Here is a 12,557-nt window from a genome sequence, read left to right as displayed (position 1 = left end):
TCAGGCTGCAGAAGGAGACCTGCTTCCTTCTCGCTCGTCCATCTCATCTGGATTTTCGTTATTAGAGCGGGACTCAGTTCAGATGAAGCTAAACAGACGGTGGTGATTTTATTCCTGCTGCTCAGAAACGTTCAGAAGGCTCATAACTTCATTCGGATTTACCAAATTTACCTTGATTCACTGTGAACTTTGAAGAGAATTTCAGTTAAATCATTGCAGAATTTTACATTTTTTATTAAATATACTCGTGTACGAACATTCACTTCCTACATCTGTACACACACGAGCTATAAATGCAGGGTTTGCAAAAACACGTCAGACTGATCCTGTCAAAATAAAACAAAAGTCCTGAAAACCAAATTTACGGTCGATTATTTGCTCTGATTTTGGAAACAGACATTTTTTTTCTCGATAATCCATCAGAGATCGTCTCCGGTCTCTGCAGCAGCGACCCACAGGAGCGCTTCTTCTGAGCATTTTAACAGATCTGTGCGCGGCACACCAGAAGCTTTAAGCTGCTGCACTACAAACGTACAGTCATGTCTTATTATTGTGATGTTTGTGCTGAACTAAAACACCAGACAGAATGACTTCTGCCCTCTACAGCGGCTTATTAGAGAAGTTGAACAAACAGCATCTCCAACTTTCAGTTTCACTCTTCAGCACCGCATCTCTTAAAGAAACAGTAGCATTAGGCTACTTCAGTCACACCCAGGCCCCCACAATGTGGCTTTAAAATTGAGGCCAACCCGGAAGTACCAAAAATTGCAGTTCCACCCTCATCCACTAGGGGCTGGTGTCAGAAGCGAGCAAATCCTCATTGACTCCCATGTTAAAAATACCAATTTCACAGCAGAAATAAACATGTTTACAGCCTGGTACCAGAACATGTTTTTGGTTCAAATGATCTAGTTTACACTCATGACAACTCTGAGGGGGGTGATTTTTTTCTCACTCTTCTGTTTAAGTGTATTAAAAGCCTAAAATTCTGAATAATTAATGAGCATCAGACCCACGTGACCACAGAGCTAGCTCCATGGAAAGGCCTCAGTAGAGCCTCGGTCTGGCCTGGAAACTGTTCCGGGATTTTGAGTCTCTGTGTGTGTGTATTCTTTTTGGATATTTTTGTGCAATTGTTGGACAAAATGACTTGCTGTGGCATTAATTGCACTAATTGAGACTGAGAGTCCAAGGAGTCTCCACTTCATTTTTTTCGGTAAGTAAAATTATATTTATGTATTTTAGGTCACTGCCGAGCCGAGCTTAGATTTTAACATGTACTGTTTAACCATGAAATTTAAATGTAATAGGGTAAAACCCAGTGCATTTAACATAATGTTGGTGGAGCTGGGTTCCGACGATCGGCTTGTGGAGCTCTCGGGAGACCGATGTTTTCCACCGGTTCTCCCCTCCCCGCAGCTCGGCGCATCTCTGTGATCGCGGCTCCTGTCTGCTGCGCGAGCTGACGGCTTGTGGAGCTCTGGGATGGAAACCTTTCCACCCGGTTCTCCCCAGCGGCAGCTCTGCGCATCTCAGATTGCAGCAGTGCTTGTCTGCTGTGCGGCTGCAGGCTTGTGGAGGTCTTGGAGACCTCTGTGTTCCACCCGGTTTTACCCAGCGGTCAGCCCGGCGTATCTCTGACTCAGAAGCTCTGGTGTTGTTCACAGTTAACTCCGGTTGTAGCCAGGTTGCTACCTCCGTTAGCTTAGCTCCCACCTCCGCTTTAGCTTTGGGTTAGCTTCAGGTTAGCTTGTAGCTAGTTCGACCGGGTGTCGTCAGTTGATCCCAGCCTTTCAGCCCCACCCTCAGCTCCACCTCTCTTCCCTTTTGTGGAATTGTCTGGGCTTGACAGAACCTGTGACACGGTCAAAATGGCGGTGGTGGCCACCTCCCATTTTAGCAGAAAAACTTATTGGAGCCTATGGAAACCCATTGTCCATATATTAATGTCGATGGTCACACCATTGCAACATTTAGAAACGTTTTCATTTGTATTCTGATGTTTCTGGTGTTTCATAATAATTCATTATAACTATATGATGATCTCTAATAATTTCCTGATAAATTCTGTAGTTTATTTTCTAAGCAGAGGGATCATCTGCAGAAAATCACATTAATGGATCTTATTTTCAACATTTTATCACCTCATTAATCTGCGTTGAGCCTTGCTTCAGAAAAAAAAAACCATAACATTTGTTTTTTTTTGTCGACAGAAATTAAACCTTTGTTTCTTGCCCAAGGACACGACTGCAACAGGCTGAGGGGGACACAAACCTACAACCCTCCGGTTACCCGGGCTCTGCTGCTGTCACCATTTAAAAAAAAATCTGTGATTTTCTCTTTCAGAAACTTTCAAAATTACATTCAAAAGAAAACTGACTATTTATTTACCCTGACCACTTTCCACACTCGACTACTTTCTTCTACAATCTGCTCTTTAACCGTATTATTTCCTGCTATTTCAGCTGTTAACTTTTATTTTTTCTTATTTTTTCTCCCCAGAAGAAGCTACAACGATGTTCTGCTGAGCTGTGGTGGCCTCATGGAGGGGGCCATCATCTAGCACACTGCTGCTAACCACTAAAACATTCTCTCTCTCCTGATAATAACTTTTTGCTTTCCTTGACGTTGGATGTGCTACTACTAGTTTACCCGTTTAATTATAGATTCACTAGGATAAATACAATAAAGTTTATCTCTCACCAAATAGAATATTTACTAAGCAATCACAATGTAACCATAGAAACACTACTGTGTGTGTGTGTGTGCGTGTGCATCTGCTCTGTCTTCTCCATCCCCAGTGAGTCGTGGTGGATGAATGCTTATACTGAGCCAGGATCACTAGTCAGTGACTCGATGCGACCTGCTGGGTTCCTTATATAGGAACCTTGTTACTGATTGGCTTAATGACCTGACCTGTACTGGAATGTTTACTGTGTGAAGGTCCTTGAGACGACTCTGGTCCTGATTTAACGCTTTATAAATAAACTTGAATTGAATAGAAATGCGTGTTTGATGAGTCAGATCTGTTTCATTTACCTGAAACAAACTCGAGTCAGAGACAAAAGCTGTCATTAAATTTAATGAACGTGCTCTGAGCTGACGGGTTTTTGGGTAAGAGTGTGTGTATGTGTGTGTTGGGTTGTGGGTGGCGTGCACTCCCACACTCCGAGGAATGCTGCTCTGCAGGGACGACCGGGACCCAACAAACCCGTGAAACTGGCTGCTGCTCTAACACCCATCACTCTATGTAGACGAACGATTTCCGGCAGCTGAAACTCATCTTTACAGGGTATATACAGCAATCCTTAAGTAAAATTTACTACTTTTTAATACTTTTTTTTACTACCTTCAGAATTTTTTTAAAACCATCACAACACTAAATTGCAAGTGTTAATCAGCGACCTATTTACACATATTTTAACATATATAACATTCAAAAAGAATAGACTTAGAGACTCACTGATGTTGACAACGTATTGCACATATTTATTTTACTTAGAAAATAAGCCAGGCACTTCTGTTCAGCGGTTCAGACAGTTGACCACGAGGCCTGAAATGATGCAGAACGACCACTGAATATGACGTCATCATTATGTGACCGGATATGCTAAAGTAGGGCTGCTCGATTATGTTAAAAACAATAATCACGATTATTGTGACTGAAATTGAGATCTCGATTATTTAAGACGATTTTTCAATTTATGTTGATTTTTATTTTTTTATTTTGATTCAGTCATAAAATTGCTCAGGGCACAATCAGGACAAAAATAAATAAGAAAAAATATGATCACTAAAATAACTCCTGATTCCCAGTATAAAAAGACCAATATACTTATACCTCATAGTTTATGACCCACGGGCTGTAGACCTTGGTTTAACTCATTCAAGTCTAACCAGTACAGACCCAAACACCAATATCTTGCAAATACTGACAGCAAGAATTATACAGTGGCATTTATAACAAATAAATGCAAATAAATTGATGTTCACAAAATGTTACATAACATTTACTGAGTCGTGTCAAGGTGCTGTAGGAGCGTGCACTAGCACCGTGTCCTCAGAGAGGTTAGTTATTATTTATCAGCGTGAGGAAATTATTTCTACCTTATTTATAAACTATTTATTTACAAGTCCATCAGTTAATGTAATAATTGTCCCAACCACAGCTGCACCCCCCACCCCCCAACCCGGTCTCACAGCAATTGGGGCAAGCTGCACGTGTGTTTAGCACGCCGCACATTTAGCCGTTTTTAGCGGCTCAGGAGCCCGCAGGTGCGGTGTGTGTGTCACTCACTCTGGTTAATCCAACAAGGAGCCGGCTCCGAGAGCCATTTCTGTAGCGACCGACACATCACTACATCATTCCCTTTCCTAATGTCCTGAAGAACGGTCCGGAGCGCAGGCGGAGTGTTTAGCTAACCTGCAGGAAATGTCGACGACAGTTATCCAGAAAGTAGCTAAGGGTTACCAGAGATGTTTCTGAGGTGTTCGCTAGGTACTTTTAAGATTTAAAAAGTCAAGAAGGTGATCTGAGAAGCTGCTAGAAATAGCGTCAAAGTCGACAAGTTGGCAACATTGTGAGGAGCGCTTCATTTGCTACTCAAGGCAGCGCAAGTGGGAGGAGCAAATAATCGGCTTGTTTTGTTTTTATGATCGTTCAACACATTTCATTCGGAATATATTTCTATGTCGATGTTCAGAATACGACATCTGATAGTCTGAAAAAAATAATACCTAATTTGGAAAAAATAATACCTCTGAGACCAAATTTAACACTTTTAATGGCCTTAAATTTGACTATTTTTATTTATCACTTTTTAATACTTTTTAAAACCCCGCGGACACCCTGCTTTACCTAGTTTGACGAGCACCTCCCTCTCCAGGTCGGTGACCTGCTTGGTGGCCTCCTCCATGGAGCAGCTGAGCCTCATCTTGGGCCTGAGGAGCTCCAGCGTGTCACTGATCATATAGTCGATGTCAATGGGGAATGGGTGGTCCTTGGTCCAAATATCCAGGCTCTTCTTCCACCAGATGTACCTCTGCACACACACACACACACACAAAACAACGTTTCACTGATTCTGTAAACTCTCATGGTAAAGCCGAGAGACGACGAGCTTCATGGATCAGACATACCTGGAAGTAGACGAGGAAACAGTCCAGCTTCTTCTTGCTGGAGCCGCGATCAAAGTACTGGCCACAGGTATCGAGCAGGGTGCAGACCAGGCGGATCCGGAACAGGTGCTCCGGAGGATCCAGAAGGCTGGGGCTTCCGTCCTGGTTCACCCCGAAGTAGATGAAAGAGAAGAGGGTGCGGAATATGACCGCGGACTCCACCATGCGGTAGTTGTAGAGCTCGCCCAGGAACTTGGCGCTGCTGATGCGCCGCTGGTTAAACTTTGGCTGGTTGACCTGGAACCGACAGACAGGCGGTCATCAGATAAACGACCAAACAACAAAAGCTTTAAATAAATGTCCCGAAGAACCTGTGATGTTAGAGATGATGTCATCTTCCAGAGTTGATCAAAACAACCTAAATCCATCATTTCTCAGCATCAGACTAAGATATTTATCATTTTCATCATTAGTTTTTACGCATTTCAGAGTTTAAATATTAAAGATCCTAGTCAGAAACACTGGACTAGATTCTAACGCATGCAGGTGAATCTTTGTGCATTTGTGGAAAAATTAACGGCTCCATTTGAACTCGTAGAGCTTGAAAACGATCCTGCAACACGCCGCTGATTTCAGGTCTAACAGCAGTGGCGCCACACGCTACACACACACACACACACACACACACACACACACACACACACACACACACACACACACAAAGTATGTTTTCCTTTCCTCTCACTGGGCAGGACGTGCTGCACGCTCTGCATGCTGGAGCTGAACTTCACCTCTGCAGATGGTTTCTGGACCCAACGTAAGGATCAGAAAGTGTTTGAAGCTGTTTTCCTGTTTATAAAACAAGAAACAACAACAAACTACCGCTAAACGACGGACGTTCTATAGTCCTAGATTATTAAAATTAGGAGATTACAGCGAACGATTTAGAAATCCTTTATCGGACTCTTCTGATCTCAGGTGCTTCCACACCTCCAGCAGAAGACGAGGCTCCGTGTTTACGATGGGAGTGAGCCGCAGGAGGGACGGTTCAAGCAGGTAGATGACACAGTTCTTAGAAAATGTGCACAAAGCAGAACTGTGTGTGCACCGGTTTGATCAGCCGATCTGCTGCCAGCACATTCCAGCTCGAGCTCGGGTTTTAAAGGTCCCGTTGGAGAAAATCATAAACCTTTAAAATAAAGTCAGTCTGGTGAAGGTCAGAAGTTTGTCCAGCTGGGTTTTTACCTCCATGCCAAGCCGGATGTCCTCCAGCACACCGTCCACCACGTGGATGCCCACGTCCTCCTGGTAGGCCACCAGGCCAGCCAGCAGGTTGGCCACACAGTGGATGCTGTTGTACTTGACGTTCCAGATGTTGATCATGCAACAGATCAGGTAGCTTTTCCCCTCCGGATCCTGCCAGGGCAGCTTCCTCATCTGCCTGAGAACCTTCTCTGTGGTCACCTTGGACAGGTCCTTGTAGAGTAGCTTCCTGATGTACTCCTGCAAGGGCGGCCGCCTCTTCTTCACCGTCTTCTCTATTGGCGGCGGGTTGCAGTAGTAGTAGGCGTTCTCCACCATGGTCACATAGCGGGCGTCCAGATGCTGCGCCTGCTTTTTACGCATCATTTGTTCCTGGAGAGCAGAAAGAAGTAGATGTGAGCGTTACGGACGGAGGTTCATCTGGTAAACCGGTCTCCTGTGCGCTGCGTAAAAATCCTGATGCTCGTTTTGTCAGATTTCAGGAGGGTTTAAAGTGTTTCTGAATCAACTACGTCACAGACTTCTTGAAGGTCTTTGGCTGCTTTTCTTCACATTTTAAAAACACACGAGTGAAGATCAGAATTCTGCTTTTTAACCTCCTGGAGCTTCTCTCTGATGTGACGTTTGGTTCCGCCAACCAGTTTGGGAAGCTAAGGTCTCACCATCAGCTAAAATGATGGTAAATGGCCTGTATTTGTATAGCGCCTTCTTGGGGTTCTACAACCCCCCAAGGCGCTTCACGACACATTCGGTCATTCACACGCTGGTGAGGATGAGCTACGACGTAGCCACAGCTGCCCTGGGGGACAAAAACAGGGGCGAGGCCACCGGTCCCTCTGACCACCACCAGCAGGCAAGGCGGGTTAAGTGTCTTGCCCAAGGACACAACAGCAGTATTCTCTGGTCAGAGCTGGGATCAAACCTGCAACCTTCAGATTACTGGACAACCTGCTCCACCTCCTGAGCTGCTATCCCAGCAAAAATGAAGATTTTACTTCTGTTTGCTGTAAAGCCGGGCGTACACTGTGCGACTTTTTCACTTTTTTGAGCCGATTTTCCACTCGTGCGAGAATCCACGACATCGGGGCGAGTTTTGCGCCGAGCGGTCGTGTAGTGTACAGGGGGTTACGAGAGGCCATTAACACCGCGTGACCAGCTGCCGATCAGCAGTCGTGAGGTCGCACGGACTTCTGGCGTGTTTAAAATTTCGCTCGTCCCTCGTGAGGGTATCGCACTGTTGAAGCGGCGCTGCGAGCAGCTGCGACCCAAAAAGTATCAGAACCGCTCACGGCGCATGCGCAATCCTGCATCAACGCCGCTCCCCGCTATTTCCCTAATAACACACGCTGTTCATTTTACTTTCTACACGTTTTTTTACTCACAAAGATTGTCAAGAAAGCGTGTTTGTCGTGTTCATGTTAAATTAAACTGATCACAAAACACAGATTTACTTTCTTTATTTCGTTTTCCTCATCCAACCCCCATAAATCCCCGTGTGTCCTCCTGCAGCACTCCCGAAGGACAACAGGCAAAACAAGACAAAAAAGTGTTGTGTAAAAACTGCTATTTTTAGCATATTTTAGGGCCGACGTGTTGCTACCAGACGTACAGTGTGAGCAGTCAGGTCGCATGCGAGAACTGGGTCGTACAATGTGAGCACATGACTCGTGAGATCTGCCCTACGAGGAAGTCGTACAGTTTGAGCTGAAGCTGAACGCTGCGAGTGAAAAAGTCGCACAGTGTCCGCCCGGCTTAAGAGGATGAGGACGATTCGTACTGACCAGCAGGACGCTCGTACGCAGGTGAGAGTCTTGTGATCTAAACAGGAAGTGGCCGCAGGTCTCCAGGAGCGTGCACGCCATCTCGATGTGGTGATGAGTGAAATCAGACAGCAGCATCTGCAAAAACACACACACACTCATCTCACATCTCTGTTGGTTGAGAACCACGACAGCTCGGGTGTGAGCTGCTCTTGTCCAGCTTCTCTGGACGTTTAACACAAACCAATAAGTCAAAATCAAGAAGAAAACCACCTTGAGACAATGCAGCGTGTCCGTCTTAGAGAACATCTTGAACTTGGCCAGCTCCCCGATGAATCGGACCGTTTTATTTTTCGTCTCGATGTTGATCTGGTCCTTCTTTCGAATCTAAAAACACAAATTCAATTTCTTCACGACGCCCTCGTGAGAAAACCACCACATGACGAACCGACCAAACAAAATATTTTATTTGAGGCATTTAAGTTCCTTTTAAGTGAATCTGATTAGTGTCTGAACTGCTTTTATTAAACTACGGTACAACTAAAAGGACCCACGTGGAACCTGAAATCTCCCTTCAGCATGGAGCACAGATCCTCGGCCACGTCCGACATGCAGGGATGCAGCGTTGCCACCAGGCGAGAGTAAAACGGCAGGAGGTCCAACCTGCAAGACGAGTCACCAACCTTCAAAACAAAACTCCAGATGACAGCACCTCTTTGTGGCGCCTTAAGGTATCAAAACGACACCTGATAGTCTGCACAAAACCTTCCGTTTTTCTTTTCTGGTTTCATTCATTGTTCAGAGAGCATCTGGTACCTCTGCCTGGGGACGGTGAACAGCGCGCGGACCAGTTTCCTCCGGTTAGATTTGGTGTTCATGTTCATGCAGAAGTCCATGGCAGCCTGAAAAAGTCCAAAATGTAAATAAAAATATGATAAAATTACAGGTGTGAACTTCTCTGTAAGTTGTTTACGTTACAGGCTGAAGCAGAGGTTTACGAAGGACTTTTAGGATCAATGAGAAGAAAAAACAAAAACAACAGGAAGATTCAAAAACAACGTCTGAATCCTGTTTCCAGGACCTGGCTGTATTTATTAGTATTACTGTACCCAAAAGATGATTTTATAAATTAAACTTCACAACTTATTAAGCATTCGATTGCAGAGAAGCAAAGAACTTCCTCTAAACAGGGTATCTGCAGGTTTAACTCGTTCACCGCCGATGACGACTAAAGTCGTCATTTGCATTTTTTTTACTGTGTGGGCGTCGGACGAGCCCCCGCACCGTGAGAAAAAACATCTCAGCTCTGAAGCCGATCTTCATCCGCGTACGTCACACGTCACGTGATCAGGAAGCAGAACATCCATGTGTTAGGAGATCGTTTTGGGCCGCTGCTGTAAAAAAAGTGAGGCGCGAACCGGAAAAGCTTCTGCCGATCACAATTCAACAACGGATTATGAAAGAACGGATAACGCTCGAAACGTGTGGATTCTTCCTGATGTAAGAGGTGAGTCTCCGCTTTGTTTTGGTTGTTTTGGCGTCGACATCATCCTAGCGCGCAACGTTCTGCGTCTCTTAAACAAAAAGTAAAAACGGGAAGAAACGCTGGAAGCGACGGGTTTTACTGATCAAGAAACGCTGGCAGCGAATGAGTTAAGGGAGCCAAATTTAAGACTTTTTAAGACCTTTTTCTGGGCCACACTAACTAGAAATTCACTAAAATTTCACAGAAATAAAAGAATCTTGTTTAGTGGGTCTTTGGTCATTTAAAACCTTTGGAAACTGTATTTAACGATTATTTGTAATTTTTAAGGATTTTTAAGGCCTTTGGAAACGCTAATTTAAGACTTTTTAAGGACCCCCGAATACCCTGTCTAAACCTTCAAAATAAAAGTCTCAACCAGACAAGTGCTTCAAAACTCCTAACGCTTATAAAAACGTTTAATTATATCATAATAATCGTGTTCTCAGATAAAACTCCTTACTTTAAGGTGTACACATCTGTTTGAGACTCTTATTGTGAAAGTCTGGAAGAAGTTCTGCAGTGGATGCTGCTGCAGGAGCTTTTAGAGATGACTCTAGAAACACTCAGGAGCAGCAAACAGTCGGGTTCAGGAGAACAACGGGTTCACGTCCTGCTTCTAGCTTGTTTCTGGATGTTTTCTGATCATTTTTAATAAACACAGACGCCCTGCTGGTCAAGATCAGACAGAAGCAGGGCTGGAACGTTTGTTTATTTTTCATCACCTTGTCTATGAGATCCCGGTTGACACAGTTGGGGAGCTGCTGGATGAAAGCATCCACAATCAGCTTCAAGTGTGACCCCGTGCTCGCCTCCTCATCTTCTTGCTCTGCTCAAATAAACAATAAGAATCAAGTAAACATGATAAAAAACAAGAGTGGAGGTTAGGTCTCACAATCCTTCATCAGATTACTTCCCTCCTGGTGGTGGAATGTGGTAATCTGAAAACTCAGGCGTCTTAAATCTTAAATTTGTAAAATCGAACCAACGTTCTAAAGCAGGTCTGCAGATAAGACCTCATATCACACACATCACGATGAACATCAGTAGATTTATGAGTAAATGTGTGATTTTAACAGGATTTTACTGCGGGATGGGGCTCACCTTGTTCATCCAGCAGCTTTTTGGCCAGTTCTTCATTCTCCACCTCCTCTGCTCCTTCCAGCTCTAGAGGCTCATCTGTGATGTCGAGATTTTCCAACTCCAGCTCCAGTTCCTCTGTGGTGCTGGCCACTTCCTTTCCCTCTTGACCATCTGACAACAACCACTCAATAGTCAGAATAAAGTCCCTTTCTTTAATCACCTTTAGAAGAATAAAACGTACCTTTAGAGTCATCTCTGTCTTTGCTCTGGCTGCTCTTCTCATTGTCCTTGAAGAGGATTGCAGGGATGAAAGCCTTCAGGTCCACCAGGTTCTCGTAAAAGTTCTTAGCGTCTTCGTCCTCCCAGATTCCTCCTTCCAGTTCGTAATCTCCGGGTTTACCGGGGGTGAAGATGTCGATGCCAGGACCGTGCTCTGAGAGGACAAACAGCATGTTGGACAAGTTCGGCTCTATGTGGAGACTAGGGTTGTCACGGTGTGAAAATGTAACATCACGGTTATTGTGACCAAAATTATCACGGTTTTCGGTATTATTGCGGTATTTTTTTAAACGTGTTAAATTTTCACACAACTAAATAAACCCTGTATATCAGGAAAATATTGTCCTCGGTTTGTGTCTAAATTTAGCCTAAAATGTGTTATTTTGTAATGATTTTGTTTATTTGTTTACATATTTCCCCTTTAGTCTTTAAAATACCAATATTTACCCATAACTTCTTATTTTATGTCTGTTTGATGTCATCATTTTAAATATATTAGATCAGATGATACTCAGTACTCAAGTAGCCTTCTAATCAGATACTTTTTTACCCTTACTTGAGTAATAAACCCTATATCAGGAGAATATTGTCCTCGGTTTGTGTCCTTCCAGTGAGCTTTGCAGATGTGGGAAAATGTCATCAGGCAGTAATCGTTGTTAAATTCATAATTATTCTCGGAGAGAGACCAACTCTTATCTGCCCCTGGGAGCCCCGTAATGCATAGCGTCATTTCAACATGGCGGTGTCCGCGACACGGTTTATATGCAGGTAGCGGCGCTGCGGCTGCTTTATATAGCGACTCGTTGCATTCTCCCTCAACCCAAATCCTCGGATCACGCATTTTAGCTAAAATGCTAACGTTAGCTTGCCTTGCGTTGACTGTAGAGTTGTGGGTGATGGTCACGCAGATGTGTCATGAGATTTGAAGCGTTGCTGCCTTTCACAGACACTTTTTCTGCACGTGCTGCAAACAGGATAGCCGTCTTCTATCAACTGTCCCTCGGCATTCTTCAGATATCCAAAAGATGCCCGTACTTCCCACTTTGTCTTCTTTGAGGGATAATAAATGTCATGGGCACTGCCGTCTCCTCCTTTGGCCATTATTTCAGCTTTAGCTTCAAGAAAGTTTTGGTTGTAAACAACAAAGCGCGCATGTGCCGCCGGCAACTTCAGCAGATGATACGGTGGCTGGTAAGGGTCACCGTGCCTACACCGCAGCCACGGTAATCCACCGAGATAATATATGTTTTAAAAAAACAAGACGGTTATTATTATTGTCAACTTTTTTACCGGGGTTTACCGCTACACCGGTTACCGTGACAACCCTAATATGGAATTCATTTTCATTGGAACTCTTTCAGACACACCTTCCTGAACCGTCTTGTCCTGCGGCAACTCTGGCATGTTTTCATCCAGCAGGTCGGCCAGCGTCTGAGTGTTGGCCAGCAGCTTCTGGTAGGACGTGGCAAACTCCTCGTACTGTTTGTGTCGGTCTTCACTCAGCTCACCTTTGGAATGTAATATACGCCTGA

The 12,557-nt window shown here is 44.3% G+C and overlaps 1 protein-coding gene across 4 annotated transcripts in view; it reads right to left on the bottom strand.

Annotated features, from left to right (window-relative positions):
• Nucleotides 1-12,557, bottom strand: part of upf2 (UPF2 regulator of nonsense mediated mRNA decay) — a 34,535-nt gene that overhangs the window by 18,060 nt on the left and 3,918 nt on the right. For all 4 annotated transcript variants that reach the window (XM_070546191.1, XM_070546228.1, XM_070546144.1 and 1 more), the window contains exons 4-14: nucleotides 12,393-12,553; nucleotides 10,988-11,179; nucleotides 10,768-10,917; nucleotides 10,389-10,492; nucleotides 8,958-9,043; nucleotides 8,696-8,804; nucleotides 8,415-8,528; nucleotides 8,163-8,279; nucleotides 6,364-6,753; nucleotides 5,140-5,415; nucleotides 4,859-5,042 (exon numbers count right to left, since the gene is read on the bottom strand). In XM_070546191.1, coding sequence (XP_070402292.1) covers nucleotides 4,859-5,042; nucleotides 5,140-5,415; nucleotides 6,364-6,753; nucleotides 8,163-8,279; nucleotides 8,415-8,528; nucleotides 8,696-8,804; nucleotides 8,958-9,043; nucleotides 10,389-10,492; nucleotides 10,768-10,917; nucleotides 10,988-11,179; nucleotides 12,393-12,553 — 1,883 coding nt within the window. The remainder of the gene's footprint in view (nucleotides 1-4,858; nucleotides 5,043-5,139; nucleotides 5,416-6,363; nucleotides 6,754-8,162; nucleotides 8,280-8,414; nucleotides 8,529-8,695; nucleotides 8,805-8,957; nucleotides 9,044-10,388; nucleotides 10,493-10,767; nucleotides 10,918-10,987; nucleotides 11,180-12,392; nucleotides 12,554-12,557) is intronic.

This window comes from Nothobranchius furzeri, chromosome 1 (assembly GCF_043380555.1).
Source record: "Nothobranchius furzeri strain GRZ-AD chromosome 1, NfurGRZ-RIMD1, whole genome shotgun sequence".
In the NCBI taxonomy this organism is placed as follows: domain Eukaryota; kingdom Metazoa; phylum Chordata; class Actinopteri; order Cyprinodontiformes; family Nothobranchiidae; genus Nothobranchius; species Nothobranchius furzeri.
Note: the sequence above shows the minus strand (reverse complement) of the source record. Positions and strands in the feature narration are given on the sequence as shown.